The sequence below is a fragment of the Coniophora puteana genome (assembly GCF_000271625.1).
Source record: "Coniophora puteana RWD-64-598 SS2 unplaced genomic scaffold CONPUscaffold_6, whole genome shotgun sequence".
Lineage (NCBI taxonomy): Eukaryota > Fungi > Basidiomycota > Agaricomycetes > Boletales > Coniophoraceae > Coniophora > Coniophora puteana.
The window spans coordinates 1,430,630-1,455,133 of record NW_006913058.1 but is presented as its reverse complement, the minus strand read 5'-3'; the positions used below and the strand labels follow the sequence as shown (position 1 = coordinate 1,455,133).

The 24,504-nt window shown below is 54.5% G+C and overlaps 6 protein-coding genes across 6 annotated transcripts; 4 read left to right on the top strand and 2 right to left on the bottom strand.

The window, feature by feature from the left end:
• Positions 1–1,430: 1,430 nt before the first annotated feature.
• On the bottom strand, positions 1,431–2,456 carry CONPUDRAFT_82327 (Ctr copper transporter). The gene is made up of 3 exons (XM_007770520.1): positions 2,165–2,456; positions 1,898–2,110; positions 1,431–1,847 (listed from the first exon to the last, which is right to left on the bottom strand). Exons 1-3 carry the CDS (start codon positions 2,434–2,436, stop codon positions 1,763–1,765), a joined length of 570 nt encoding a protein of 189 aa, XP_007768710.1. The 5' UTR covers positions 2,437–2,456; the 3' UTR covers positions 1,431–1,762.
• Positions 2,457–3,410: 954 nt separating this feature from the next.
• CONPUDRAFT_144158 (uncharacterized protein) lies at positions 3,411–5,190 on the bottom strand (the record flags this gene model as incomplete). Its single annotated transcript, XM_007770519.1, has 3 exons — positions 3,411–4,347; positions 4,401–4,942; positions 5,006–5,190. The coding sequence occupies 3 exons, from the start codon at positions 5,188–5,190 to the stop codon at positions 3,545–3,547; spliced, it is 1,530 nt and encodes a 509-aa protein (XP_007768709.1). The 3' UTR covers positions 3,411–3,544.
• A 982-nt stretch (positions 5,191–6,172) lies between these two features.
• Positions 6,173–8,787, top strand: CONPUDRAFT_104672 (DUF862-domain-containing protein). Its single transcript, XM_007770518.1, has 8 exons — positions 6,173–6,349; positions 6,410–6,488; positions 6,557–6,661; positions 6,720–6,732; positions 6,787–6,861; positions 6,919–7,521; positions 7,590–8,387; positions 8,438–8,787. Exons 1-8 carry the CDS (start codon positions 6,255–6,257, stop codon positions 8,650–8,652), a joined length of 1,983 nt encoding a protein of 660 aa, XP_007768708.1. The 5' UTR covers positions 6,173–6,254; the 3' UTR covers positions 8,653–8,787.
• A 267-nt stretch (positions 8,788–9,054) lies between these two features.
• On the top strand, positions 9,055–11,627 carry CONPUDRAFT_104669 (acyltransferase ChoActase COT CPT). The gene is made up of 7 exons (XM_007770517.1): positions 9,055–9,699; positions 9,783–10,004; positions 10,075–10,165; positions 10,218–10,389; positions 10,443–10,939; positions 11,013–11,250; positions 11,324–11,627. The coding sequence occupies exons 1-7, from the start codon at positions 9,233–9,235 to the stop codon at positions 11,512–11,514; spliced, it is 1,878 nt and encodes a 625-aa protein (XP_007768707.1). The 5' UTR covers positions 9,055–9,232; the 3' UTR covers positions 11,515–11,627.
• Positions 11,628–16,998: 5,371 nt separating this feature from the next.
• CONPUDRAFT_124424 (uncharacterized protein) lies at positions 16,999–21,300 on the top strand. Its single transcript, XM_007770516.1, has 13 exons — positions 16,999–17,718; positions 17,825–17,837; positions 17,918–17,981; positions 18,097–18,124; positions 18,264–19,050; positions 19,120–19,218; positions 19,283–19,292; positions 19,354–19,445; positions 19,608–19,713; positions 19,770–20,069; positions 20,136–20,341; positions 20,400–20,531; positions 20,586–21,300. The coding sequence occupies exons 1-13, from the start codon at positions 17,321–17,323 to the stop codon at positions 21,045–21,047; spliced, it is 2,697 nt and encodes an 898-aa protein (XP_007768706.1). The 5' UTR covers positions 16,999–17,320; the 3' UTR covers positions 21,048–21,300.
• A 206-nt stretch (positions 21,301–21,506) lies between these two features.
• Positions 21,507–23,451, top strand: CONPUDRAFT_144155 (CAF1-domain-containing protein). The gene is made up of 6 exons (XM_007770515.1): positions 21,507–21,542; positions 21,593–21,821; positions 22,004–22,197; positions 22,386–22,547; positions 22,605–22,782; positions 22,839–23,451. Exons 2-6 carry the CDS (start codon positions 21,729–21,731, stop codon positions 23,331–23,333), a joined length of 1,122 nt encoding a protein of 373 aa, XP_007768705.1. The 5' UTR covers positions 21,507–21,542; positions 21,593–21,728; the 3' UTR covers positions 23,334–23,451.
• The last annotated feature ends 1,053 nt before the right edge of the window (positions 23,452–24,504 follow it).

Genomic DNA, 24,504 nt, shown 5'->3' with positions numbered 1-24,504 from the left:
TTTCAGTCCACTCTGAACGCGTACATTGTGGTTCAACGCCGTCGATATCCTTCGGGGTCGGGGTGCGGTAGTCCAAGTTCAAGAGCAACATCGAATGATATGTTGCCAACCCGCCATGTGATACCGCAGAAGGTGATGGGAAAACGATTATACATTTCTCTCGGCTAGCATTTGTAGCTCGACCCGTTGTCTCCCGGCTCTAAGCTGTTCGGGAGCTTGCAATGATCCAGGTGAGTGAGGGTAGTCCCTGGCTGTCTAGTGGCGTACCGAACTTACGAGGGCTGGTACCTTCTGAGACAAAGTGTGCGGCCTGCTTTACCAGTCACGTTAACAATCAAACATGCCTGTCCGTCAGGGAGGACCACCGACCTTTGCTCTGGCGCCACGATAAGGCAAAGCTTTATCTGACCCTCACCAGCCTTTATATATAGCCATAAATGATGACCGCGTCCCCACAGCTTGAACGACGCTGGGATTGGCTCAGATTCCCTTCCCAAGATCCCAAAACGTAACATTTTCAGGTTAGTAAGGATTTGAACGCTTGACCGATATTTACGTACTGCAAAGTGGCCGCCCATGTTGCGATCCTAACAGAAGTCTAGGCTACTTACATAAATGAATATGTGTCAAACATGACTTAGCGCACAAATCTATAAAGTGGCGTCCCCGGCGACGTCCATCGGGCTGTAGTGGCGATAACAAAGAGCAAGTCGAGAGCGGCCTGCAATGCGGAGATTACGAGTATAAATAAAACATGGATGCCACTTGAAGACATCCTTTGTGTAGGTGCTGCTGCTAAAACCGGCGGCACACCCTCTTAACCTCGCGGAAGTCATATGGCCTATATATGCCGCCTTCCGTTTGTGCGGAGCGCCATCTTCTGCCAACTTCGTATCTTCCAAAGTTTAAGTCGAACACTCTGCACACGACGTTGTCGAAGCGAGCCCGGTCGTCCACTGCATCCCTCACCGCATCTCAGTCGATGCATGGTCTGCATCTATACCTCTGACTCCTTGCGCTTATCCCAGGGGTAATTAAGCACGAACAATGGGAATCACAGAAGACGCTCTAAATATACGTACATGCTTCTGCATCAGGGTCAGGTATAGAACTCACCGAGCCAACGGTTGCTTTGCTCCACCCATGCTTCGCTTCCGGTACCGAGCCCTTGAACAAGAGAACCATCATACTGGACGCCTGGTCAGACGAGTGGAGAGAACCGGCTGCCGCTCAAAGGAGAGCCTTGGGCGATACAGCGGGAGCCCGCTTGTGGCCCGCTTGCTCAATACCGATTCCTAGGATCAGGGGAAACATCATGGTAGGGGTCATCTGCATCGAAGGGTGGAGATGAAACAACTTAGATAGGTTTGATTTTAGCCTGCAAGGTCTCGTGTTCGCCGTAGACGCTCGCAACGTCAGAGGCGTGGGTTGAATACGCTAGGTTGGGCAGTGGCTGGGCCGACGGTCGATCCTTCCGGCGGCACAGGCACATAGCAGGTCGATGCATTGTGGGATGAAACGACATGCCATTGGATCGCATTGCGAGAATGGACAGGTAGCGATGGAGAAACAAATGGGTTTTGCGGCGAAGTATGCTAGTGTAGTGTCCTTCAGTTTCCATAATTCCAATGGGCAACAGATAAGCGAGGCGATAGTTGATAGAGTACAAAAAGGGCAAAAGGTAATCGTGCAGCGATAAAAGAAGGGGCGGTGGACGGAGAGCTCCAAAGTGACCTATCGTCAGGAGTCTGAAATCTATGCACTACACCCGAGCTACCCGGCCCGTCAAGAATTCGCCGACACCAAGACCGATGACGAGCGATAAGATGAACCCCGCGTTGAATGTCCTACATACAATGAGCACAATGGCTGGTGAGAGGAGGGGGGAGACACGTGCATGACAATCAACATCAACACATATGAGATGAGCGAGTGGAAGGCCATCAGGCCCCCTCGAGCGAGCTCGCGGGAAAGGACGAAGGGAGCGATCAGGCCACGCGGTCCAGTAGTCACCCTGTTTCCGGATGCCGCATCCTCGGTAAGCGAGGGAGACTGTTTGGGATCGTCACAGGGGCAGTCTTGAGCGACGGCGACGAGAGCATTGCCAGCGCTAAGCAACAACACATTAGCGAGAAACGAAGACAGGGGAGTCATGGACACTAACGCAATCCGCCATTGGGCTTCCTTGTAGCGATACCAAGCAGCGAGGAAACGCTCGAGGATGGCAAAGACGAAAATTCCGACGCAAGCACCCCCAAGAGCACCTGCGGAGCTGGGTTGCCAGGCCTTGAAGAGGAGATGGTCGATCGGAGCGAAGTGGAAGAACATCTCCATGCTATCCGACATCGTCATGTTCATGCTCCCTGAACCGTCCATGCCACCCATGCCAGACGAGCTGGTGCCGTTCATGCTGGAGCTGCCGCTGGACATGTTCATGGTGGATAAGGTTGGATGGTAGTGAAGGCACGAAATGGGAGAAAACCGGGCTTTTGTTCGCGGCCGATGCCGAGGCGGAGCTACCCGGTTCCCGCGCCTTTGATGACAAGATAAATTGCCAAGGTGAAAATAAACGCGAAAATAACCCGAAGGACAGCAAAATACCCCGAGCAGTAAACAAGTACAAATAACCAGCTCCCACGAAGAGTTTAGGTGATGGTGCATAACGACGAGTTCAGATCAAGGCGCTAAAGAACAAGGGCGACGAAAGAGAGATCAACAGTCAGAACAAAATAAAAGCCGATAGCTCAAAACAAGTCAGCGCGCCAAGAGGTTGCGTGAAGGCATTTGACAGAGAGTAAAATCGGGTCCTGAAGTCTGTTGGCACGTTCACCAGCTGATAAGGGATTCTAGGACGAGGAGGCGACAACAGAAGCAGGGCAAGAGTCATTGAGAAACTAGTGCCGTAATGACAAGCCAGGGAAGCGACGGTTGAGAGCAGTTGTTCGCCTCGGTCATCTCAGCGCTGGCGCTGATTGGGTTCAACGGAATGAAAGAGGATCGTCGAATGGGTTACCGTAAGCATTCAAAACCCTCACTAGAACTGACGCTCGTTGGAGGTGCACTGAGATCGATGATTCTTCCGGTGTCGAGCCGATCACCGGAGCCGAGGGACCTGAGTTAACGAAGAAGACCACCTTAAAGCTGACAGGAGGAAGAAAGAGCCGTTTGAGGTGTTCAGAAGGTCGAAGAAGAGGGAGACTTGGAGTCGACAGGAAGCGGAAAGGAGGGAAGGGTGAGCGTGAGCGAGGGTAGGAAGAGGTAGGAAGAAAAGGAAGGTCCCGGGAAAAATGCCTCACTTGCGGCATTTCCGCGCGGCCAATCACAAGCACCGCATTGCTTGCGCACGGACCCCCATTATCTCATCTGCTCCCACGGTCAATACCGTTGTGAGCCGCATCACAAAGATAGCATGCCTAGCAAGTACATAAGTAAGTTAACGATACAGTCAAGCATCTGATCCTAAACACTACAGAGCAAGTCTATCGTGTAGTACGTTCAGAAAAATGCAATAAATAAATTTAAAAAAGCGATATAGAAAGCAACATTACTCAGAGGGCGAACGCACAGACGCCCTCCGATTCGTCAGCCTTCTCACTTTCGACATCAGCATCGATGGGGATCGTGACGGCGAGGGCTTGTCAACAACGCTCGGCTCTGGAGTGACGCTGTTCGGCGATGTACTGCGGTGAAAGATCTTCTTCCGGAAACTCTGCTTGCTCCGTAACGAGGGTACTCCATTGCCCAGCGACGCATACTCGGCAGCTTGAGACGCAGAAGAGGGCTGCGCATCTTCCGAGCGGACCCGACGAGGATCTGATGACTTGAACGAGGCCTCTGAAGGCTTCTGTGGAGTGGGCTCGTCTGCTTCTACGTCAGTAACAGTCTCAAGGTCATAGGGTAGAGTCTCACCATTGTCCACCTCGTCATTGGCCATCTCGTCATTGGGGGCAAATATAGGGCGATATTCCTCCGGCTCTGAGAACACCTCACGTTGACTCTCTGCTCCACGACTCTCTGCTCTGCTTGAAGCTCCCTCACAGGTATGGGGTGCAGAGAGAGTGCTGTCCTGACACCGGAGACACGTCTGCTTACTGGACTTCAGCTGCGACTCCAGTTGTTCCTTATCGGACAAAACAGCCTCCAGCTGCTTCGATAACTCTGTGATCTTGCTTTCGAGCTTCTCCCGCTCTTCTGCAGATGATGCCTGACCGGATCCATGCTGGCCTGCACGATGGTCAGCCTGGTACCATACCGCGAAGATGCGATTGGACATACCGTCAAAGTAGTCGATGGTATGCCCCTCTACATTCGTCAAAGTCAGGCTCGGCGTTGCTCGTGGCGATGTACCTGTCGAACTCGGTCAACATGCGATAAGTATCGCTAGGCAGTGAGCGGCTTACCTTTCGAGCTCATTGACGCAACACGACCGTCCTGGACCTGAGTCTGAGCCTTCAGGTCTTCGATCGCTTTCTGGAGTCGTGCCTTCTCCGAGACGAGGTACCTCACCATGTTGACATTCTGGCTCCGGCGGCGCTGGTGATCAAGTGTTCCACGGGGCTTCCGCTGGCGTGCTTGGCTTTCGCGCTCGACGACGGTAACCTGGGACCGGGGTTGCGTGCCGTTCTCCTGGACGACCGGGTAGCGAGCTTGTGAGCTGGAGCTTTCGTGCTTCTGGACTTTCCACGCTTCATGGTAGGTCGAGGGGCGCTCCTTTGAGCTCGAGACTTTGCCGACGCTGAAGGGGCGTATCCTTGGCTTGTTCGTCACCGGCCGTGCTTGCGTGGGTTGAGGGTCCGCAGGAACAGTACGACGCTTGGAGAGCGAAGAAACGAGGGAAGATACAAGTGCGACCAACGCATGTGCGGCGGACTTGAGTGTGCGGATGGGTGCTGCGCATAAAAGAATGATGCTGCAGATATAGTTTAGGGTTGATAACACGACGCTACGTGCGAAGGCAAAGGTGTTGTAGGCGAAGGTCAGAAGCGCACGTGGAGTAAGGGCGTACGCTAGCGCCAATGGTGACGACAGACGGCATATGTCCAGCACTCCAGCGATGAACTCGACGGAGGTCGTGATGATGTTGACGAAGTAGAAGAAAGAGAATTCGACTGCGCTGCAGGTGAAAGAAACGATGGAGAAGAGGGAGCCTCGCGGAGACCATTGAGAAGGCGACTGTATGCTGGAGGTCATGGTTACTTGCTGGTACTGTGGTGATGGGCTGGGAGCATGCGAATTGGGCGTCCCACTCGAGGGCGGCGGCATATAAGCGGAATGGGATGCCCCATGTTGGCCACGCAGAAGCACAGCTCTTTTGAATAATGTCTGGGTCCTGGGTTGGGTTCATCGCCCTCTTCGAGTCAAAGACATGCCGTTGGTGGCGTAATGAATGAACGTGCGGATAAGGATAGTATACTCAGATCGGCTCCCACGTTGCGAGTGATTGACATGATCAATGTTTTTGTCTGCACCTCCATTGAGCGGTACTTCGTTCCTCCGGCGTTCAGAACGATCCGACCAACAATCAGAGGACGGGGCCGAATCCTGCAGTATGGCAGACATATGCCGAACTAAATCCTGTATCCCGAAATCAAGGTGCTTACCAGGACCAGGACCTAATCACTATCGGCGTAACGAAAAGCGTGCCAAAGGCAAGGCGCGCATGTACGGTGTGTTTGCCTCGTGGAAGCGCTCCGAAATTGCGTCATGTAAGTTTGCCTCCGTTTGCCTCGAGGCCTTCGATCCCGCGCATATGTGCATGTTATTGGTGATGTTCCGGCACAACCTGAACCTTCAAAGCTTCATGCTCGGTTATCGGTAGACCTAGGCTTGACTATGAAGTAAATGAGAATGTGTCTAGTTGCAGAAAATCCGAGTCTTCTAGAACTTTCTAGACCCGAAACAAGATCATGGATTCGTGACGACGTTTGAGGAGGTTGTTTTCTTCGCGACCGTGAATGAGAGAGGCCTGCAGGTGATGTTTCTGAGAGACTTGTTCTTCGTATGTTAGTAGGCCGGGATTGTGGTCCCTTGGACAAAGGCCTGTTTCAAGTTAGCGGAAGGAAACGACGGACCGGCGAACTCGGGAATGGCTGCGCACGTGGCTGTGATCTAATCTTCCGGGGAGCATACGCGTCTCCGCGAGAACTTACGCGTTCTCCACTACTTATATCTTCTTGTTTCTGCTCTCAGTCTACCATACCCTTCACCGAGCACTTAGAGGCAAACTACACTTCTCTAATATCTTGTACTTTCAGATGGCACCCGTGCAGCTCTATGTTTACGACCTCAGCAATGGCCTGGCCCGACAGATGTCCATGCAGCTCACTGGTCGGCAGATAGACGGGATTTGGTTCGTGCTCTTCGCTTACCCTCATGTACCTGCTGGCTCACCATATTTGCTGAAGCACAGGCATACCTCCATTGTTGTCTTTGGATACGAAATCTTCTATGGTCAGGGAATATGCCTTACACAACCGGGGCAGTCGCATGTAAGTACTCTTCATATCTTACATAGCTAAGCCCGAGCAGGAGGTTGACGAGAGGGCTCGACAATTAGCATGGGAGACCTCTGAAGATAGAGGAGATGGGCGAAACGCAGACAGACGAGGGGACTTTGACAGAGTATCTCAATGGACTGAGGGAGACGTATACAGCAGATAAGGTGCGTTCTACAGCACATCCTTGCCGTCATAATGACTGACTACTCGGTCTTGTACTAGTATCACCTTCTAGGTATGTGAATGGCAACACAGCTTGGGACCCCAACAGGCTCAAGTATCGCTCTAGACTTCAACTGCAACACCTTCACGAACGACCTTGTCGAGTTCTTGACGGGCAACTCGATACCGGCTTACATCAAAGGTTGGCTTCCTTATTTCTGGGTACGATGACACGCTTATACTATCTTCATTCTACAAGAGCTCCCTTCCGACTTCCTTTCCACACCCTTCGGTGCTGCCCTCCGCCCCACCATTGATGCCATGTTCCGAGGACCGCAGAACCCCGCCGCGGTGCGGAGCCCGACCGTCCCCACTCCACCAACTGGCGCGAACGGCGTCGACCCCGCTCTGACATCAGCCCTCTTACGCGAGGTCGCACAGCGTGCCTCCTCGTCCTCTCCCGCGTCCACATACCAACCCAACCCCGCAACTGCGAGCCTCACTGGCCAGGTGCACATCGCGTCGAACAAGGGCTCGTTCGACGACCTGCTCAAGTCGCACCGCCTCGTCGTGGCGAACTTTACAAGTGCGACCTGCGGCCCGTGCCGCGCGATTGCGCCCGAGTTTGACAGACTCGCCCGCGAACACGGCCGCCCGGGCAAAGGCGGGGTCGCGTTTGTGAAGGTGGACGTCGGGATGCCGACGGCGTATGCGATCTTCCAGGAGTACGGGCTGAGGGGTACGCCGACGTTCTTGTTCTTCCTTGATGGTAAGAAGGAGGAACAGCTGGTTGGTGCGAATCCGATTGAGCTGGGGAGCAAGGTGGAGTCGTGGACGACTTGGCTGGCTAGTAAGCTGCGGCGTGAGTCATTCCTTCTGCTTGTCGCTGATGCGGGACTGGATGAGCTGATGTGGAAATGGGCTATCTAGCTATCGACAAACTCTCGACGGACTCTATTCTCATCATGAAGGTCCCTGAACTCGACGTCGAGTATAAGAAGCTTAAAGTTGCTGTTGGACAGACGTCTCCGGATAGTGCTAAACTGGCACTCAAGCCTCTGGACGAGGGCATGAAGCCTTACCTCAAGGCACGCTTCCCCGCACAAGGTCTCCCAAAGAGTGGCCTCAATCCAAACGTTCCCGCTTGGCTAGCGGCGACCCGCACTCTGGTGGAGAACGCTCCTGTGGATAGCCTCGCATCCCTCCTCGCTATGTGGCGGCTCGCGGTGCGCGACGAGCCTGTCGCGAAATGGTGCGCGACTGCACCTTTATCCGCGAACCCTGCGACCTTCTTCTTGGACCAACTCTTGGGCCAGATGCAGGCCAAGGAGCAGAGTTCCATGGCGTTTACATGGTATCTGCTTCAGGTGCTTGGGAACGCGTTCGCGCATGGCTCGCTCGCGCAACGACTGCTTGGGGACAAGGAGACAAGGACGAAGCTGGCTACTACGGTCGTTGAAGGCCTCTTGAGGTACTCGGAAGAGAAAGCTGAGGAGGAGACGGGTGCCGCTGGGATGTCTGTGGAGGAAAAGACACGCCAGAAGAAGGGACGCGAGAATGTCCGGAGCGCGGTAGCCGGTCTGGCGTTCAACATCGCGGCGCGGGTGGCCGTCTTGCGAAAAGAGCGTCAGGGCGAGTGGGAGCGTGGCGAAGGGATTATTGACTGGGAGGTGGAAATTGTCATTGCGGTTCTTGAAGCAATCGAGAGGGAGACGAACATGGATGTTGGTAAGTTGTCTCCGCAATATACTCTTGTTGTTTGCTCAAATTAGGAACAGTGCATCGGCTGGTCGCGTCGCTTACTTTCCTGATTCACGCCTGGCCACCATACGTTGAAGAGGAGGTGAAGCCGATGCTCGAGTCGCTGGATGCCAAGAGCAAGCTACTTGGGAAACTAGAGAAAGGCGGGTGGGCGGCCGTCGGAGATGCGAAGAAGGCAAAGGAGGAGGAAGTACGGAGTCTCGTGGAGGATGTTGCCAAGTTGTGCTCATGATCATGGATATCCGTGCGGGGTGAGAGAGATGGCGTGTTATTAGATAGAGGCGTAGGGTACATAATGTTATTCTCGGACTGGATGACGAGGAGGAGTGTATAACATGGAGATTACTAAGAATATATTTGTCTCGCGGGATGCCCTCGGAAAATCACGAGGAGGACCGTCGCGTTGCCGGAAAGCCGCCGGGGTCCGGGGAACGAGATGACAACACATTCAAAAAGCTGGACTGGCCCAAGTACTGCAGCACTTTTCCTCCCGGTCCCATCGCTGTCGACAACGAGCACTAATCGAGACGTTCAGGTCGCCCATATACCGTTAGAAAGGCGCCAAACTCTCGTCACCTCTCTATCTCCATCTCTTTAAAGCTCGACACCGAGGAAGCACGTCTGGAAGGTCCCTAGCACCGCTGGCATCTTCCCCCCTGCTTCCACTGATCTCACTACCAACTCCTCGGGCATGCTCAGACTCTCGAACAGATTCACATTCAGGTCTACTCTTTCTCCCGTGAGCACAGAATCCACTTTGGTCGTCTGAACGCTTCTTCTGACGTACATCATGTACCGTTCAGGTAAACCAGATGGCCCGGAGCCGCCCCGCTTCTTCTACCGCGCCTCGCAAGGCAGACGTGCCTCCAGGTTACGTCGCTGACCCCTCAAAAGGTCGCATGCTCGCATACCAAGACTCCCTTCCCCGTTTACCCGTCCCCACCCTCGCTTCTACCACCGCCAAGTACCTCGAGACCGTCCGTCCCCTCGTCACCCCTGCCGAGTATGCAGCCACCGAAGCGGCCGTACGCGATTTCGCCAAGAGCCCGTTGGCTGCTGAACTGCAGAAGCGTCTCGAGGCCCGTGCTGCAGAGCCGGACCAGCGCAACTGGCTCGCGGACTGGTGGAACGAGGCGGCGTACATGGGCTACCGCGACCCGGTCGTGGTGTTCGTGAGCTACTTCTACGTCCACGTCGACGACATGCGTCGGAGGACGCCAGCGAAGCGCGCGGCGGCGCTCGTCAAGGCGATGCTGCCGTTCCGACAGCTTACCGAGAGGTGCGTGTACTTGGACAATCACATGTTACCCTTGGTCGTCGCAACTGACTTTGGGCACGTCTCTGGGGGTGTTTTTGATGCAGCGGGGAGCTTGAGCCTGAGAAGGTGAGGGGCGCACCGCTGTGCATGGACTCGTACAAGTGGCTCTTCCACTCGTCGCGCTACCCAACCAAGCCTTCCGATACCGCTCGCAAGTTCGACCCGAAAACGCACAATCACGTCGTATTTGTTCGCAAAAACAAGTTCTTTGAGGTGCCGCTGGCTGGTCCTGATGAGCGTGAGCTGAGTGCTGCTGAACTGGAAGTGTGCGTGGTTTCCCCTTCCTTGACAAACGTGTGGCTCTAACGGTGTATATGTTGATCCGGGTCAATACAGTCAAGTTGAGCGCGTCATTCAACAGGCTGGCGAGAACAAGGGTGCCCCCATCGGTGCATTGACCAGCGAGAATCGTGATATTTGGACGGAGGTGTGTCCCCTTGCTATCCGTCGAACGAATGTGGCTGACTCGGCATACGTAGGCCCGCGAGGCTCTTATTGCCGCTTCGCCTGAAAACGCCAAGTCTCTCGAGCGTATCGAGAGCGCAGCGGTCATCGTATGTCTAGACGATACCAAGCCCGTTACCCGCGAAGACATCTCCTGGGCATGCTGGGTCGGTAACGGTCGCAACCGCTTCTATGACAAACACCAGTGTACGTTTCTGCTCACGAAGCGGCTTGCTTTTACGTCTGACGCGCTTGAGTAGTCTTGGTTTTCGATAATGGCCGGTCCGGATTCCTTGGCGAGCACTCCTGCATGGACGGCACGCCTACTCTCCGCATGAACGAGTTCATCCTCGCCTCGCTCGCCGCCAACAAAGCTGACCTCGGCGCCCCGCGTGACGCCTCGACAGGCTCCTCGCTTCCCGCGCCCACGGAGCTCACCTTCAAGCTCGACGGCAAAGTCACCAAGTTCGTCGACGAGGCGTGCGAGCACTTTGACGCGCTCGTGGGGCGACACGACATGCACGTGCTGCACTACGAAGGGTACGGCAAGGACCTGATGAAGAAGTTCAAGGCGTCGCCGGATGCGTGGGCGCAGCTGGTGAAGCAGCTCGCGTTCCACAAGATGGAGGGGCGCCCGGCTGTGACGTACGAGTCGTGCCAGACGCGCAAGTTCCAGCGCGGGCGCACGGAGGTCATCCGGAGTGCGAGCAACGAGAACAAGGCGTGGGCGGAGGCGATGTTGAACCCTGATGTTTCGGTGAGTTGCAGTTCTGCGTTGTCTTTCTTCAGCTTTGCCTTACTTGAACCTGGTGACTGAATAATGATCCTAGGATACTCGTCGTGCCACTCTCTTCCGTCAGGCAGTCAGCCGCCACTTGCAGTATGCTGCGTGGGCGGCAGATGGCCAAGGCGTCGACCGTCACCTCTTCGGTCTCAAGAAGATGTTGAAGGAGGGCGAGTCGCTTCCGAAGATCTACGAGGACCCCTCGTTCAGCAAATCGAGCCACTGGGAGCTCTCAACGTCGCAGCTGTCGAGTCGGTTCGTCGACGGCTGGGGTTATGGCGAAGGTTTGTCCTCTCTCACTGACTCACTGTTTCGTTTCTGGAGAGGGCGCTGATCATCATGTGCTCTCGTTATCAGTGGTGGAGGACGGGTATGGTCTGTCGTACTCCATCGACGACCATTATATCCGGTGGACGATCACCTCGCTCAAGCGGAACACCGCCGAGCTCAAACATTACCTCGCTGAGGCGGCGACGGAGGTCAGACAGATGATGGAGCGTGCGGCTGCTGAGGAGGCTAAGGCTGCTGAGGGCAAGGCGAAGCTCTAAGCGGCAGACGGGGGGCCTTTGGCAAGTTTGAGCGTGGGTACTGCAGAGAGAATATAGTATCTTGATGTATGGAAGTGGTTATTGAGGCCGATGCAGGATCTTCTTTATGACGCAGTTTTGAGAGAAATCTTGCTGCAGCGCTGTAGGGCATCGCAATGGTGCTCATCAGAATCAGAAGTGCCCGTTATTCGACGTAGGGAAGGTCGAATGTGTTGCGTGCAGACGTAATACGGTAGATGAATGCAATCTGACTTTGTTGGGCGAGTAATGTCAAGCACATGCGCTGGAGGGATTCGAGTGTATATCTCGATCCTCGACGGTGTGGTCTAACAACGTTACGTGTTCCCCAAAACCACAGCACGTTGCGAGCTACAAGGGGACGGAAATGACTTTCTCTCGGAAAGATGCTGGATACTGCACTGTGAATCAGCTCGCTCGCGGTAAGACAGGCAAGGGGTTGTTACCAAGTTGTCAGGGTAGAGGACATGTAGGAAGAGAAGATACCTGCCTGGTCCTCCGTGCAAGACAACACTAGTCACGATGCCACAAGAAAAGGCAACGATTGGGTCATCACCTTCATAATTGCAGGCAATGTGGTGAATAAATCGAAGTCTTCCCGGAATTCAGATGACGCCTGCTGTAATATGAGCATGCTTAGGGGACGTAGAAAAACCTTGTCCACGGATAATGTACGCACGGGGTATAGCTAGATGAGTCTGCTGACCCGAGTCATCAGGCCCTGTGGCATCATGGGTACGTTAACATGAAGGCTTCTTTCTTCAGGCCCGCATTCGTACCGGCGGCCTCGAGGTTTATCCGCGCCAAACGGAGACGTTGAGCGCGGCCATTCTGCAACTGCGACTCAAGCGAGGGTGACCGCGACTTCACGCACTGAAAAGTGTATTGCGGGGCCGACGGAGAGAAAAATCAGAAAAAAACAAACGGGGTCCGTGATTCATGGAAAAAATCCCAAATGGTACGACTGATAGAAGGAAAAAATCCCGGACTGCCAACTTTGAGCTTAAGCAGCTACTCAACGACTCTGACTCGTGCACAATTGACTCCCCATTATTTGGCGTCAGCTAGGAACCCTCAGTGAGTGATATCATGCGAAGTCATCGTGGGCTCCCCCAGACCGCTTCGGTCGTGCCTCTATCCTATCACGCATCGAAGAAGCCCGCGTCTGCTATGTTTATCTTCTTGCACCCATAAGTAGCGTACAGCAAACGTACATGCGCATGAGGCGTGCTTAGTAGTGCACACACAAAGGAGCCCGGAGCAAGATCACGACTCGAGTGAATGAGTTCACCGCCCCGAGCCCCGCGGATGACCCGGTTTGCATCCGGGTCCGCTCGAGTTTGTAGGGCGAGCTGCGTTCAATATGGCTTTTCATCAGGGGCACCGGGGGAGAACACGGTGAAAGCCACGCCTTGGCGTAGTGCCTCTTGCGGTATGTGATCTGCCCGGTTGTGACCCCGCTGCGTAGTGACGTGAGTCATATAGAGTATAGTCCCCGTGCGTGTGGATCGCGGAAGACCGACGGAGGCGGGTTCATGAGAGGATCTACGTGTCTCGGAGGGCTCGCGGAGTGTGCGCAGCTGAGGTCGCGTTTTTATTCGGAGCGTCCGGGATATTTTCGAGTGCGCTGTGGTTTATCAAAAATAATTGCCCACCTCTAAGATCGAGGAGTTATTTCGCCACATGCTTTTTGGGACTTCTGCACGTTCCGAATAAGGATGCATGAGGCAACAAATCAAGCATACGTTGTGCGAGATGATCGAACGCACAGCCTAGGGTAGATTCGACGTACAGTAAGCGCACCAATGCTACAGCTTACAGAAACCCGAAAGGAGTTTGCCCCACGCACTTCAAAATAGCAATCAGCAACAATGTTACCTTTCGAGGCTGAAGAGCTTTAAGTTATCGCCGGTATCTACGTGTGTGAGCAGGAGACCAAAGTTTGTCCTCAAGCGTTGGTAACTTACCTTAACTTCGTCCAGGGGTTGCGCCTAGCGGGGACGACAGGCCTCAGTGAGAAAGCCCCCAAAAGGTATGCACCAAAATGGTTCACTTTGGCCGTAGAGCACTGGGGATTGGTGACATGGTCATTTTAACTTGTCGCTCGCTCGCCTCCAGAGGATAAGGAACCAGATGACGAAAATCGTATACACCTTACCGTTCTAGCACAAGGGATGTAGATGCTTCTGCCTTGAAGGGCACGTCGTCGTTAAGGCTGATTAGACGGATATTCGATCAGCACATTACTGGTGAAAGGGGGCGAGGCACGGATGCACCTAGTATAAGCCAATGGATGGGTATCCACCTGAGAAACGGGAGGACCGATTCATCACGGACAAAGATGCCTCCCGGGCGCCTTGATCATCATGGTCAACTTTGACGAGAGTCAGCGCCGCGCTTTCAAGCTGAGCGAGGTCTCGTCAGAGAAAAAGGTACTGTGATGCACCGGACGCAGGACTAGACGAGTCGGATCCTTAAAGAACAAGTCCGCCGCCACTTGGCCCTCGGACTTACTTGGCCAAGGTGCACTCTTTCGAACGTGTAATTAGAAGACATATTTCAGCGAATCTGTCACCACATGGCCGGAAGACCTCAAACGCACGCAAACGCATCACCAGAACGTACGTCCACAAGACCAAAGAAGGTTGGCCAAGGTCGAGAAAGGTCAAGAAGCAGCAAAAATGACGACAACGAACCCGAGTCGGTCGGACTTCCTCCCGTGAATAAGCCAGCACGTGATCACAATCAAGACACTCCAGTCCCACGGTCCGATATGGCCCGACGTGCCAGCACTAAGTCATCCGATCGACCCGGACGATCGGGGGGCATCGGCGGAAACGTTCAGGCAGATGGATTTGGACCGGAGGCACATACATTTGCACCCCCTGATCAACATCGGCTTCGTCGCCCGCCGAGTCGATTGGCTTTGATGCGGTTGTCACGGATAAGGAGTCGGATTGAGTCGGTTCATGCGCGTGTTGAGGACCGAACGGTTCTGGCTGGTATCAAGAACAGAGCTCCGGAGTCAGTGACCTGCGCAAGAACGGCGTAGGCGATGAAACGCGAAGGGCGTGGGTAGCTGCAGAGCGTTCACTGCGACGCCGTTGAAACCCGTAAGACATGTGCAGTGGGGGTTCGTTACGACAGGCGCGGGGGAAAGCGACCCAAAAGTCGAACACGATAGCCAAGATAGGGACAAGAGCAAGGACAGCGAATGAACGTGCGTCGAGAGAACGGGTACGACGGCCAAGAGATGTCGAACGCCGCACGAAGCTGATCAGGGGAGACAGAGCACGGGGAGATGCGGTGAAACTGAGGTGCGATTGTTACCTCGACCCTCGAAGTCAATCAGTATACTACTTCGAGAGCACTTGAAAGGAATGAATGCCGACGCGTTGATAGGACCTCACGCAACGTCCTCTTAGTGGTGCTCTTCACTCGCATCAACGCGGAGCCCTCCATCGCCGGGTAAAGCCCTTCTTTTGCTGAAGCAGGCCAGAGCATATCCAGACGTAGGGGGTGAGATGAGGCTGGCGTTCACTCTCGTGTCAGGTTTGATCGGGATCGCCACCCGTGGTCCCGACACTCGACGATTAATCAGTGATTGGACTAAGAGCCGGCGGAAGTACGATGGCACCGCGTCGTCCGGAGCACTACAGTGGGGTACTTAGGCGTCTGTTCGTAGATCCCCCATAAGCAGTCGGACATAGCCGCGATAATGCATAAACGTTGACCCATAGGCGTTCATATCCACTGCATTGCAGACCACGAGCAGCGCTAGCTATACTCTACAACTTAAACCACGTATCACTCGTCCCCGGATTCCGCGGGGCGTCGGTGGTCGTTACTGAGAAATAGAGTCGAGGCCGCCAATCATATCGATGCAGCTGAAACGCTCCAAGATTATTCGAGTGTTTGTCGGTAGATACCGCCCCTTGCGTCGGTGGCGAGGAGCTAATGGTGATCACGGAGGGCACGGTCCGAAGACAAGTGAATCCTTCATCCAGGACATGATTCGTCCGAGCCCCGCGGGCCCAAAGAAAGTTAAGGACACGATAAACTAGGTCGAAAGACATGGTAGATCAAAGTCGTCCTCCGGCACGCTCGGAGGTATACCCTGGTATACCGGACTCGGAAGTGTGGTTGCCGGTATGTACGTGTTGTGTTCGTGGCCCCGGAGCACAGTTGTGGCCAGATGATAGAATGTTCGAGTGCTGGTGATAGGCCGATTAAAGCCTAAGTGATAGTTGACAAGGCAGTGGGCTGCGGAAGAAAGAACAAGAGTCAGGCGAGTCTGAATTTTGTGGACCTAAAGCGGGACGCAGGGAAACACAATCAAGGGCGCCGCTGGGGAAAAACTGGAACAGAACTGGTTTGTTGAGCTTGACGATGCAGGAGCGAAAGGTGCATAGAGTCATTGCGAAATCTACGAGCGTGAGATGGTGTACGAATGCGATCACGATGCGTGCACCTGTTTTTACGACCATCGAAGAGAAGCAGAAGATGCGTGTATGCATGTGTCTGTTGGTAACTTCAGAAACACGATATCATAGGGGTCAGGACACAGGTCGGTTATGCTTCACGTCGCCGTCTTCTACGGTTAGGTGCACAGAGGCGTGGAAAGATCCAGAACGCTTGATAGAAAACCAGAGAGCGATACAAAATCAAAGAGCGTGTATACCGCGGTGTGCTGTGATTAGGGCTGTTTATTTTTGCAAGGTCATGACAAAGGTTACTTCGTCAAAGAGGCAAGAGAACGCGCAAACGGACACAAACCAGGTCCGTGCAGAAGCGATCGAAGCGGAGAGGCAAGGCGCGGCATGATCAACTTCATATCAGTGTTGAAGTGATGTGCAGAGGCTTGGTGGCGTAGAATCAGTCTTCTTGACGAACGCGTCGGTTCGTCTCCCAGAGGAAAGTGCCAGACAAAGTCATGCGCGGTCGTCGAGAATATGAGAAGAGTGGAAGAGGCCCCATGCGATCCAGCCCAAGAGAGGCAAGAGGTACTGGGGAGTTCGGGGACTGCGCGTCCGACGTCAGAGTTCCGACAGCACGCCCGGTGATCGGTGGGGATCATTACGGGATCATTGCAGCCTGCCATGTGCTCTCTGGATCTCATTTAATCTCACGTTGTGAAACCAGGCTCGAACACGAACCAAGCCGACCCGGAATATTGATAATTGGGTCGGCCGTTGGATGAGTCTGAATGTGTTCACGCGAGACGGAGCGCCCTAAGAATGACGAGTGGCCGCGGGAGAACTAGGCTCAGCTGCCTGCTCGTCCTGTTGTGCCCGTGGCCTGGGCAAGCTTGGGCCGGATATACTGAAAGGGGACGTGCCGTAATCTGGGCCTAGCCTATATCTACCGCGGACGAGCCGACTCCGTGCAGTTCGGCCCCTCCCCTCCCTGTTCCCCTTTCAAAGTTGCTTAGGCCACACAATCTCACCCCATCCGTGCTGACTGTCCCTCACGTCTCTCGGCTTTCGGCGGCGCGGTCAAAGTCTCGACTCTCGACATCAACATTTCTCTCCTCTCTCCCTCCATCTCCCTCCCGCCACATCATCTCTGGACACTCAGGGGACAACTTGTTGGCCTAGCTTTTCGGTCTCAGACTCCACTGCTGATAAACCCGCCTTCTTGGAGCTATCGGCCGTCCAATAACCGGGCTACCTGTGTTTCACTTATTCCTGTGTTTCCCTCAAACGCCATATTCGCGGTCACCGACACTCTTGTATAGCACAACCTCGCCGAACGAGACCGGGCAACATACTCAAACCCGCCTGCTTTAATGATTCGCATCGCTAACGGGGACACAGGCATGCATCACGAGAACATGGACCATCAACGCGATGGCCGCGCCCTCGTGCATGACCCGCCTGACTTGGCGGAGAGCTCTCGCTCGCCGAAGCGCGCACGCAACAATAGCACAGCGCAGGCGAGCCCGAGCGCGCAGCCGATACAGCCTATCCTTTACCCGGCATCGCACTCAATACCGCACCCACCGCCTCAATCCATGCACCAGATCCCTCATTCTGTGACACCAGGCGGGCACCATTCGGGAGGGGAGGGCGAGGGGGTGCATGTATCGGGAAGAGGTACGCCGGAGGAGCCTCACGCACCTCCGTCGGGATCAGGACGCAAGTCGCATAGCAAGAAGCAGCCGTTGTCGTGCGCAGAATGCCGCAGGTGTGCATCTTTCTTTTTCTCGTTTCCTACGTCGCACACTTTTATGGCTGGGTATATGCGCTGTATTCGTGACACTGACGCGCCCGGTTTGATTGGGGATACTCAGGTTGAAGTTACGCGTACGTCCGCTTGCCACTTGCCACCGCATCTGTCGGCCGGTGTGAACGCGTCGGCGCTAACATCGAAATATGGGTTGTAGTGCGATCGGGTGTTCCCGTGCCAGTCATGTACGAAGCGAGGGTGCGCAGAGATATGTCCAGACGGTGAGTATCTTGCTCCTTGTGCTATCCACCGATGCCGTCTGTGCCGTGCTGTGGAGCCAACAGGGGCTTCTGTGATAGAGTGCGAGATTGTGATAGAACTGACGATGCTTCGCAGGTGCTTTGACTTCGGGGAAAGGAAGCAGGTACGACTTCTCCACAAGTTGCGACTTTCGCTTCCTTCTTCATGTGCACTGGTTCATCTCCGTTTCCCGCGGATAACCCCCTTTCACCATGACTTTGACGGCGTCGGCGGATCGAACTGACAGGCCTGATTCTTTGCAGGTTCATCTTGGCGAACACGGAACAACTTCACGCAAAGATCATCAACATGTCAGAGCGTATCCGCGTTCTCGAAGAAGCGCTCAACGCCGCACACGCAAACACGTCACCGCCGCCGACCATCCCACACCCCCTACTTAGCTCTGATCAGCTTCTTATCAAGAACGCGCTGGAGCTCTACTCATCAGCCGCCCCGCTCCCGAGCCGCCCGCCTTCTGGTAATGGCGTCCAGCACCATTCTGGGAATGGCACGGTCGTTCAGAACGGCTCGCCAGACCCTCACTCACCCGTGCACTCCATTTCCCGTCCTCTCCTTCACGATGGTCCTGGCCCTTCGTCGCCTCCTCGTTCTGAAGCAATTATCAAAACTTCTCCCACTCCAAGCGAGTATTCACTACCTCCAGAAGTCGCGCGCCTAAGCGCCTCCTTCCCTCTCCCCTGGGCTACAGTAAACCCCCCTCGCCCCCAAATCTACGCGCTGCTTCCTCTCAGGGAAGAGGCGACTCGCCTCTGCATGATAGCGCGCGCGAATGCGCTGTGGCAATACAACCTGGACCCGTCGGAGACGTGGCTCCCGAACATTCTTCATCATGTGTACACAACGCCGCTGCCCGAGGTCAACTTCCGCCGCGTCGGTCTGCTCTATATGCTATGTGCTATGGGTCTGCTGGTAGATCTGAACGGCGAGAAGGAGAGCCCGATGGCGGAGGTTTACCATCAGCTTGCCAGGGCGAGTCTTTGCGAGATTAACGTGCTGGATGAGCCAAGTTTGGACTTGCTACAGACGCTGGTGAGTGGCTGAAACTTTTTTTATCCGCTGGTAAAAGTTTAGGCAAAACGTTTTGACGTGATTTCTTAGTTTTATATGATCTGGTATCTCCTGATTTTTTCGGACAAGGCTCAGGCTGTAGCATATGCGTGGAGTCTCTCGGGTCTCGCTATGAAACTTGCTCAGAGTGTGAGTGGTCTGCTTTTTTTTTGTCGGCAGGAGATGTGGGCTGATAGTCGTCCTTCTGGGTTAGTTGGGTCTACGTGAGTATAGAGTATGTTAAGCGACCTCACTTGCTGACGACTCGTGGAATCGCCCGTACAGATCGCGAGGGACACAAGTCGAAGGCGATCCCGGAAGAATCGCAAAGGCGGCAGATGCTCCTTTGGGAACTACTTTCGCTTGATGCGCGCTTGGTAAGCATTGGCCTTGAAACATGATCCTCGTAAATGTGCTGACGGGGGCTCCCATCCGTACCTGTGGTGTCGCGATCTGCAATTCGGTGTCGATACGTGGCTGACTGTCCTGATGATCATTGGGTCTTTTTGGACGCCTTGAACGGTCGTTGATATGATTAGGCACTCTCTCTTGGGCGACCTCCGTCGATCTCGATCGATCACGTAGATTGCCGGCGGCCGTCGTATACGGCCGACGGTATGGTAATTGCGCCTGGGTGCCCGTCTTGTATGTGTTCCTTCCACGTCGCTTCTGCGCACGAGGATGCTCACAAAAAATACTAGACCACGAGTGGAAACACTCATTCTACGAGCATTGCCTCGCCCCGGTGCTGGGCACGATGATGAGTGCCCACGAGCCACAGTATGCACACGTCATTGAGACGGACGCGCGTGTGCGGGGCTTCTTGGTGCCAGACGCGCTTGATATCTTCACGTCGGTTGGCGTTGACTCGCTTGACATCCATGGCCCTGCTTGGCTCGGAAAGAGCCGAGGTCCGCGCGAGTGGGGGCTGGAGCCCGGGTCAGTGGCGAAGCGGCAGCTGACGATGCAGCAGGTGCTTGTCAGCACTGGACGGGAGATTGGTCAGTCAGCTTTGCGTTTTGAGCGCTCGCCCGTGTCTGACGGGGTGCTGTTTGATGCTTTTTCAGTGTTGTTGCAGCTGCACCGGAACTTCCTCACGGATGCTCTGAGCGATGCATCGGAGTTCTCGTATGCGCACCGGTATGGGCCAAGTGTGATTGCAACATATGGCGCTGCGGCACGCTTGATTGCGACGCTGGATGCGATGGAGAAGAATGAACCGGCTCTTAGCAAGCGCTTTATGTGTTTCTGGTTCAATGCGTTTTCTGGGGCGGTGAGTTCCGAGTGCTTCAAAGTCCATGTAGTACGAGCGCTGATGGCTGCGGGAATAGGTCGCGTTGTCGCTGATTGTGTCGCGGGCGCCTTCACTCAGCCTCGCGCCCTACGCCCTCGGGGAACTCGACAAGGTTCATCGCCTGTTCTCCAAGGTTGCTGAGGAGTGTCCTAGAGTTCATCAGGCTCTGGTATGGTAGTTCGCTTTACAACGCTCTGACTCGGTTGACTCATATGTATGACAGCCGCTGCTGAGCAAGATCGTGGAGAAAGCGCATCGCTCGTATGTACAGTGGCATCAAACGCAAGTACCGCCCCAGCGTTCTGTCTCGGGCTATGCTCCAGTCAGCTCGGCACGCACTGAAAGCCGCGACAGCGATGGTGTCCTGGCCGACGGTGTATCCCCAGCGTCCTTCGCGCATGTTCACGGCGAGCTGCGCCAGTTGCTGTGTGCAGTCGAGCGCGACGCCCCGCCGCCCGTGCGCGAGCACTCGCCCACGTCGTGGTCGGGCAAAGCACCATTTTCCAACGTGGACAGCGACGAGATGCTGGCGAGCTTCCGCCGGTCGGGCGGTAGTTATGGGGATGTCGAGATGCACTTGGGCGGCGGAGGCCAACGCGTTGGGAACCACACGTTTAACCTTGATTTTGGTGCTCTGGGGTCTAACCTCGAGAACCAGAGCAGCACGTACATGTCGTGGTTCTGACGTTGCAACTGTTTTGCTTGTTAGTGATGTCTGTCGATTTTCTTCCATCTCTGTTTTGCTTTTCACTTGGTTCTACCCAATCCTTGTGATCATGTTGCCGATCACACTTCCATTCCATCCACGTACACGTAGTGAAGATTGGCACAGCGCATAGTTTCTCTGTGGCATATTGTCGAGTAGTTTAGCTTCACTCTTCCTGTATTTTTCCCAAAGGCGTCTTGCTTTACCTGACGCGGAGTAATGACATTGTAACGCAAGTCACAATAGATCGTTGTCTGCCAATTGTAAGATGTCGTGATGACGGATGTTCAGTTGATTGAGATTACAAGGATGTCCAGATCGGGGGTGGTAAATTGGCTCCGAGAGGATGACGAATGCGGTAGTCGAGATTCTGGACCAAATGCCGTGGCCGATGGGGACTCAAGCGCTCGAGCTCGTCCATTGTCTCACCGTCCCCGTCGTCGCCCTCGACCGACAAGCAGATTTCTTGTATTCGTACTGTTGTTCTCTTCCTCCAATTTACGTGTCTCTCACCTCTACTTCAGCGATCTACACCATCAATCTGACATAACCGTGACAAACACCGGGCCGACGCGTACCACTGAACTCGAACTGAGCGTATCGCTACAGCAACCCCACACCCTCCCCCTGGTTTCGTGAGCTCAACAAGCGCTCGGAACTATGTCGCGGATACGAGACGTATGGTCCGTCAACCTAGAGGCCGAGATGCGTACCATCCGCGACCTTGTTGACTCATATCCCTACATTGCCATGGTGCGTCGCGTACCCCCTTTGTTGACCTACTCCCCCTTTTCGCGGCTTCCCACCTCGGCATGCCACCGTGCTGGAGACGTTCTCTCAGCGTCTTCGCGCTTCTGAACTTCTTCGAACGCCACGCCACATCCTGACATGCCAGACTTGAGCTGACGCCAATATTGTGTTCTTCGCACGAACAGGACACCGAGTTCCCGGGCGTCGTGGCGCGGCCGATCGGGTCGTTCAAGACGTCGTCGGACTACCACTACCAGACGATGCGGTGCAATGTCGACCTGCTGCGCATCATCCAGGTCGGCATCACGCTCGCGGACGAGGAGGGCAGCTTCCCGCAGGACGCGGCGACGTGGCAGTTTAACTTCCGGTTCAGCCTTGCGTGTGTTCTTCCTCCTTTTGTCTTTGGGTGCTGGGGAGGTGCTGACAGGGTGCTTGCTTGGTTTGATTGATGGTGGCCTACGACCTTTGTCGCTTTGGAAATGGTGCTGGTCTTGTGATGCGGCCGCGATGTGTGTTGTGCGCTGAATCGGACCGTTGTGGGACTTTGGGCGGGGTTGGGCGATACAGGACCGACATGTACGCGCCCGAGTCAATCGAGCTGCTCCAGAAGTCAGGGTTTGACTTTGCCCGGCACGAGGAGTATGGGATAGACCCCAATGACTTTGCCGAACTCATGATCACTTCCGGGCTCGTCTTAAACCCAGATGTGAAGTGGTTGTCCTTCCACAGGTGGGTGGCGTATATGTTTGTGCATTGCATTTCCCTCATGTTTACCTTTCCTTATAGTGGATATGACTTTGGCTACTATGTCAAGCTTCTCACCGCCCAGTCGTTACCATCAGCAGAAGACGTGTTCTTTGACGAGCTTAATATGTGGTTTCCACATGTATACGACATAAAATTCATGATGCGGGCGTGCAAGTCACTGAAAGGTGGGCTCCAGGATATCGCAGATGACCTTGGTGTAAGTTAATAGCCCCTGTCAACTTCCTGAGTTCGTTCAATGCTGAGCTGTTGTAGGTCCTGCGGATAGGAACTTCCCATCAAGCTGGCTCGGATTCACTTCTCACTGCATCCGTCTTCTTCAAGATGCGCGAACTCTTCTTCGAAGACCAAATCGACGACGACGAGTACAGCGGCAAGCTGTATGGCCTCGGCCAGACCTTCACCTCACCAAACGGCATGGTGGATCCGGGCCGGAACGGCGCGACGATCGCCGAGCGAGAAGACCGTGCGGTGCCGCTCGCCACTGCCGCCGCAAACGTCGCAGCGGCAGCAGCAGCTGCTGGCATTGGCATGCGCGATGGGCGGAGCGGCACGCCAGCACCGGGCAGCGCCGGTCTTGGCGGAGGCGGCGGCGGGCAACACGTGATGGGTATGGGCATGGGCATGGGCTCGTTGCCGACGCCCGCGCTTGGTGGCGCGATGCCAACTCCTCTGCCGGCGGGCTCAGCGTATGGCCCGATGAGCGCGAACGCGCAGTACATCCGGACGTCCATAGTCGGTGGGCGCTAGGTAGTTTAATATAGACAGGCAGCCATGCGTCGCGTCGCGTTGGATCGAGCGCGCGGCTGCCTGTTGGGCGGTACTCAGACCACACGTGTATTTATCTTTACTATCAGATTGTATCAATTGGCTTCTTTGTTATTTTCAGCTCATGCTCTTTCGAGTTGCCCGGAGCTTGCGAACTCCTGAGTGCACATATGTCTGCTGGATATACGTAACGCTAATGTTTGGACGTTGGAGGTGAAGTAGAGCTTTTACAAGATATCAAACTTTGATCCATTCCGTACCTGTTACGAACCTTCGGCGCCGGTCCGAGGTGAAGCGGACGGAGACCATTAGCTACGAAGGTTGATGCACGCCATCACCAAACATGGACTTACTCTTAAGGCAAAGTCGAGGAGTGGCATGTTCTCGAATGAAAGACGGGCGCCTGTGGCAACTCCGAGCTAGAGACGCAGTGTGTTCAGGAACATGAATTCTGCCTTAGTCACCGCTGCTATCTTGGTAGGTACTAAGGACGTGTAACTTAACCTAACGTACCGTTGACTTTCTAAGTATGCGACGATCCGTTTCACCCGTCAGATGCATCTTCGTGTATTCGCTCGCATCATGGTTTAATGTTCAAAATGATACCACGGGTCACCAAACTTTGAAAACTTTGAATGGACCGGACCGTTATGTAAGTCGTAAGCGATGGTCAGTGTTTAGTGCACTATTCTCCTCGGCGCCACAAGCCGCCGGTTGAATGGGTTTGTTGCTCTCGCTTGACAGAAAACGCCAGCATCCTTCTTGTGAGCCGAATCGGCTTAAGACAATATGAGACGCTAAATCGTTCAAGAGGCACTGTAATGCTTCTAATTCACAGAATCTCCTCGGTGGCGATCCCGGGTCACACGACGTCACTTTGTAGTAAATTATTGATCGGCATACACATTTTCGGTAGTGAGCTTGCGGCGCGTTACGGCGTAACATCCCGTTTTGTGAAGGGGAAGCCCATGATAGCGATAAGGGAATAAACTGGCTGAAGTTGGCTTCACCGCAGTAGAAAGGCTTGTAACTGGAGGCGAAGGTGTGTGGTGCGTTCATACAATGCAGCCACGATCAACACGCGGATTAATGATACCGGAGACCTGCAGCTCCGACTCGAAAAGAGACGCGCATGTTCTACGATCGACAAAAG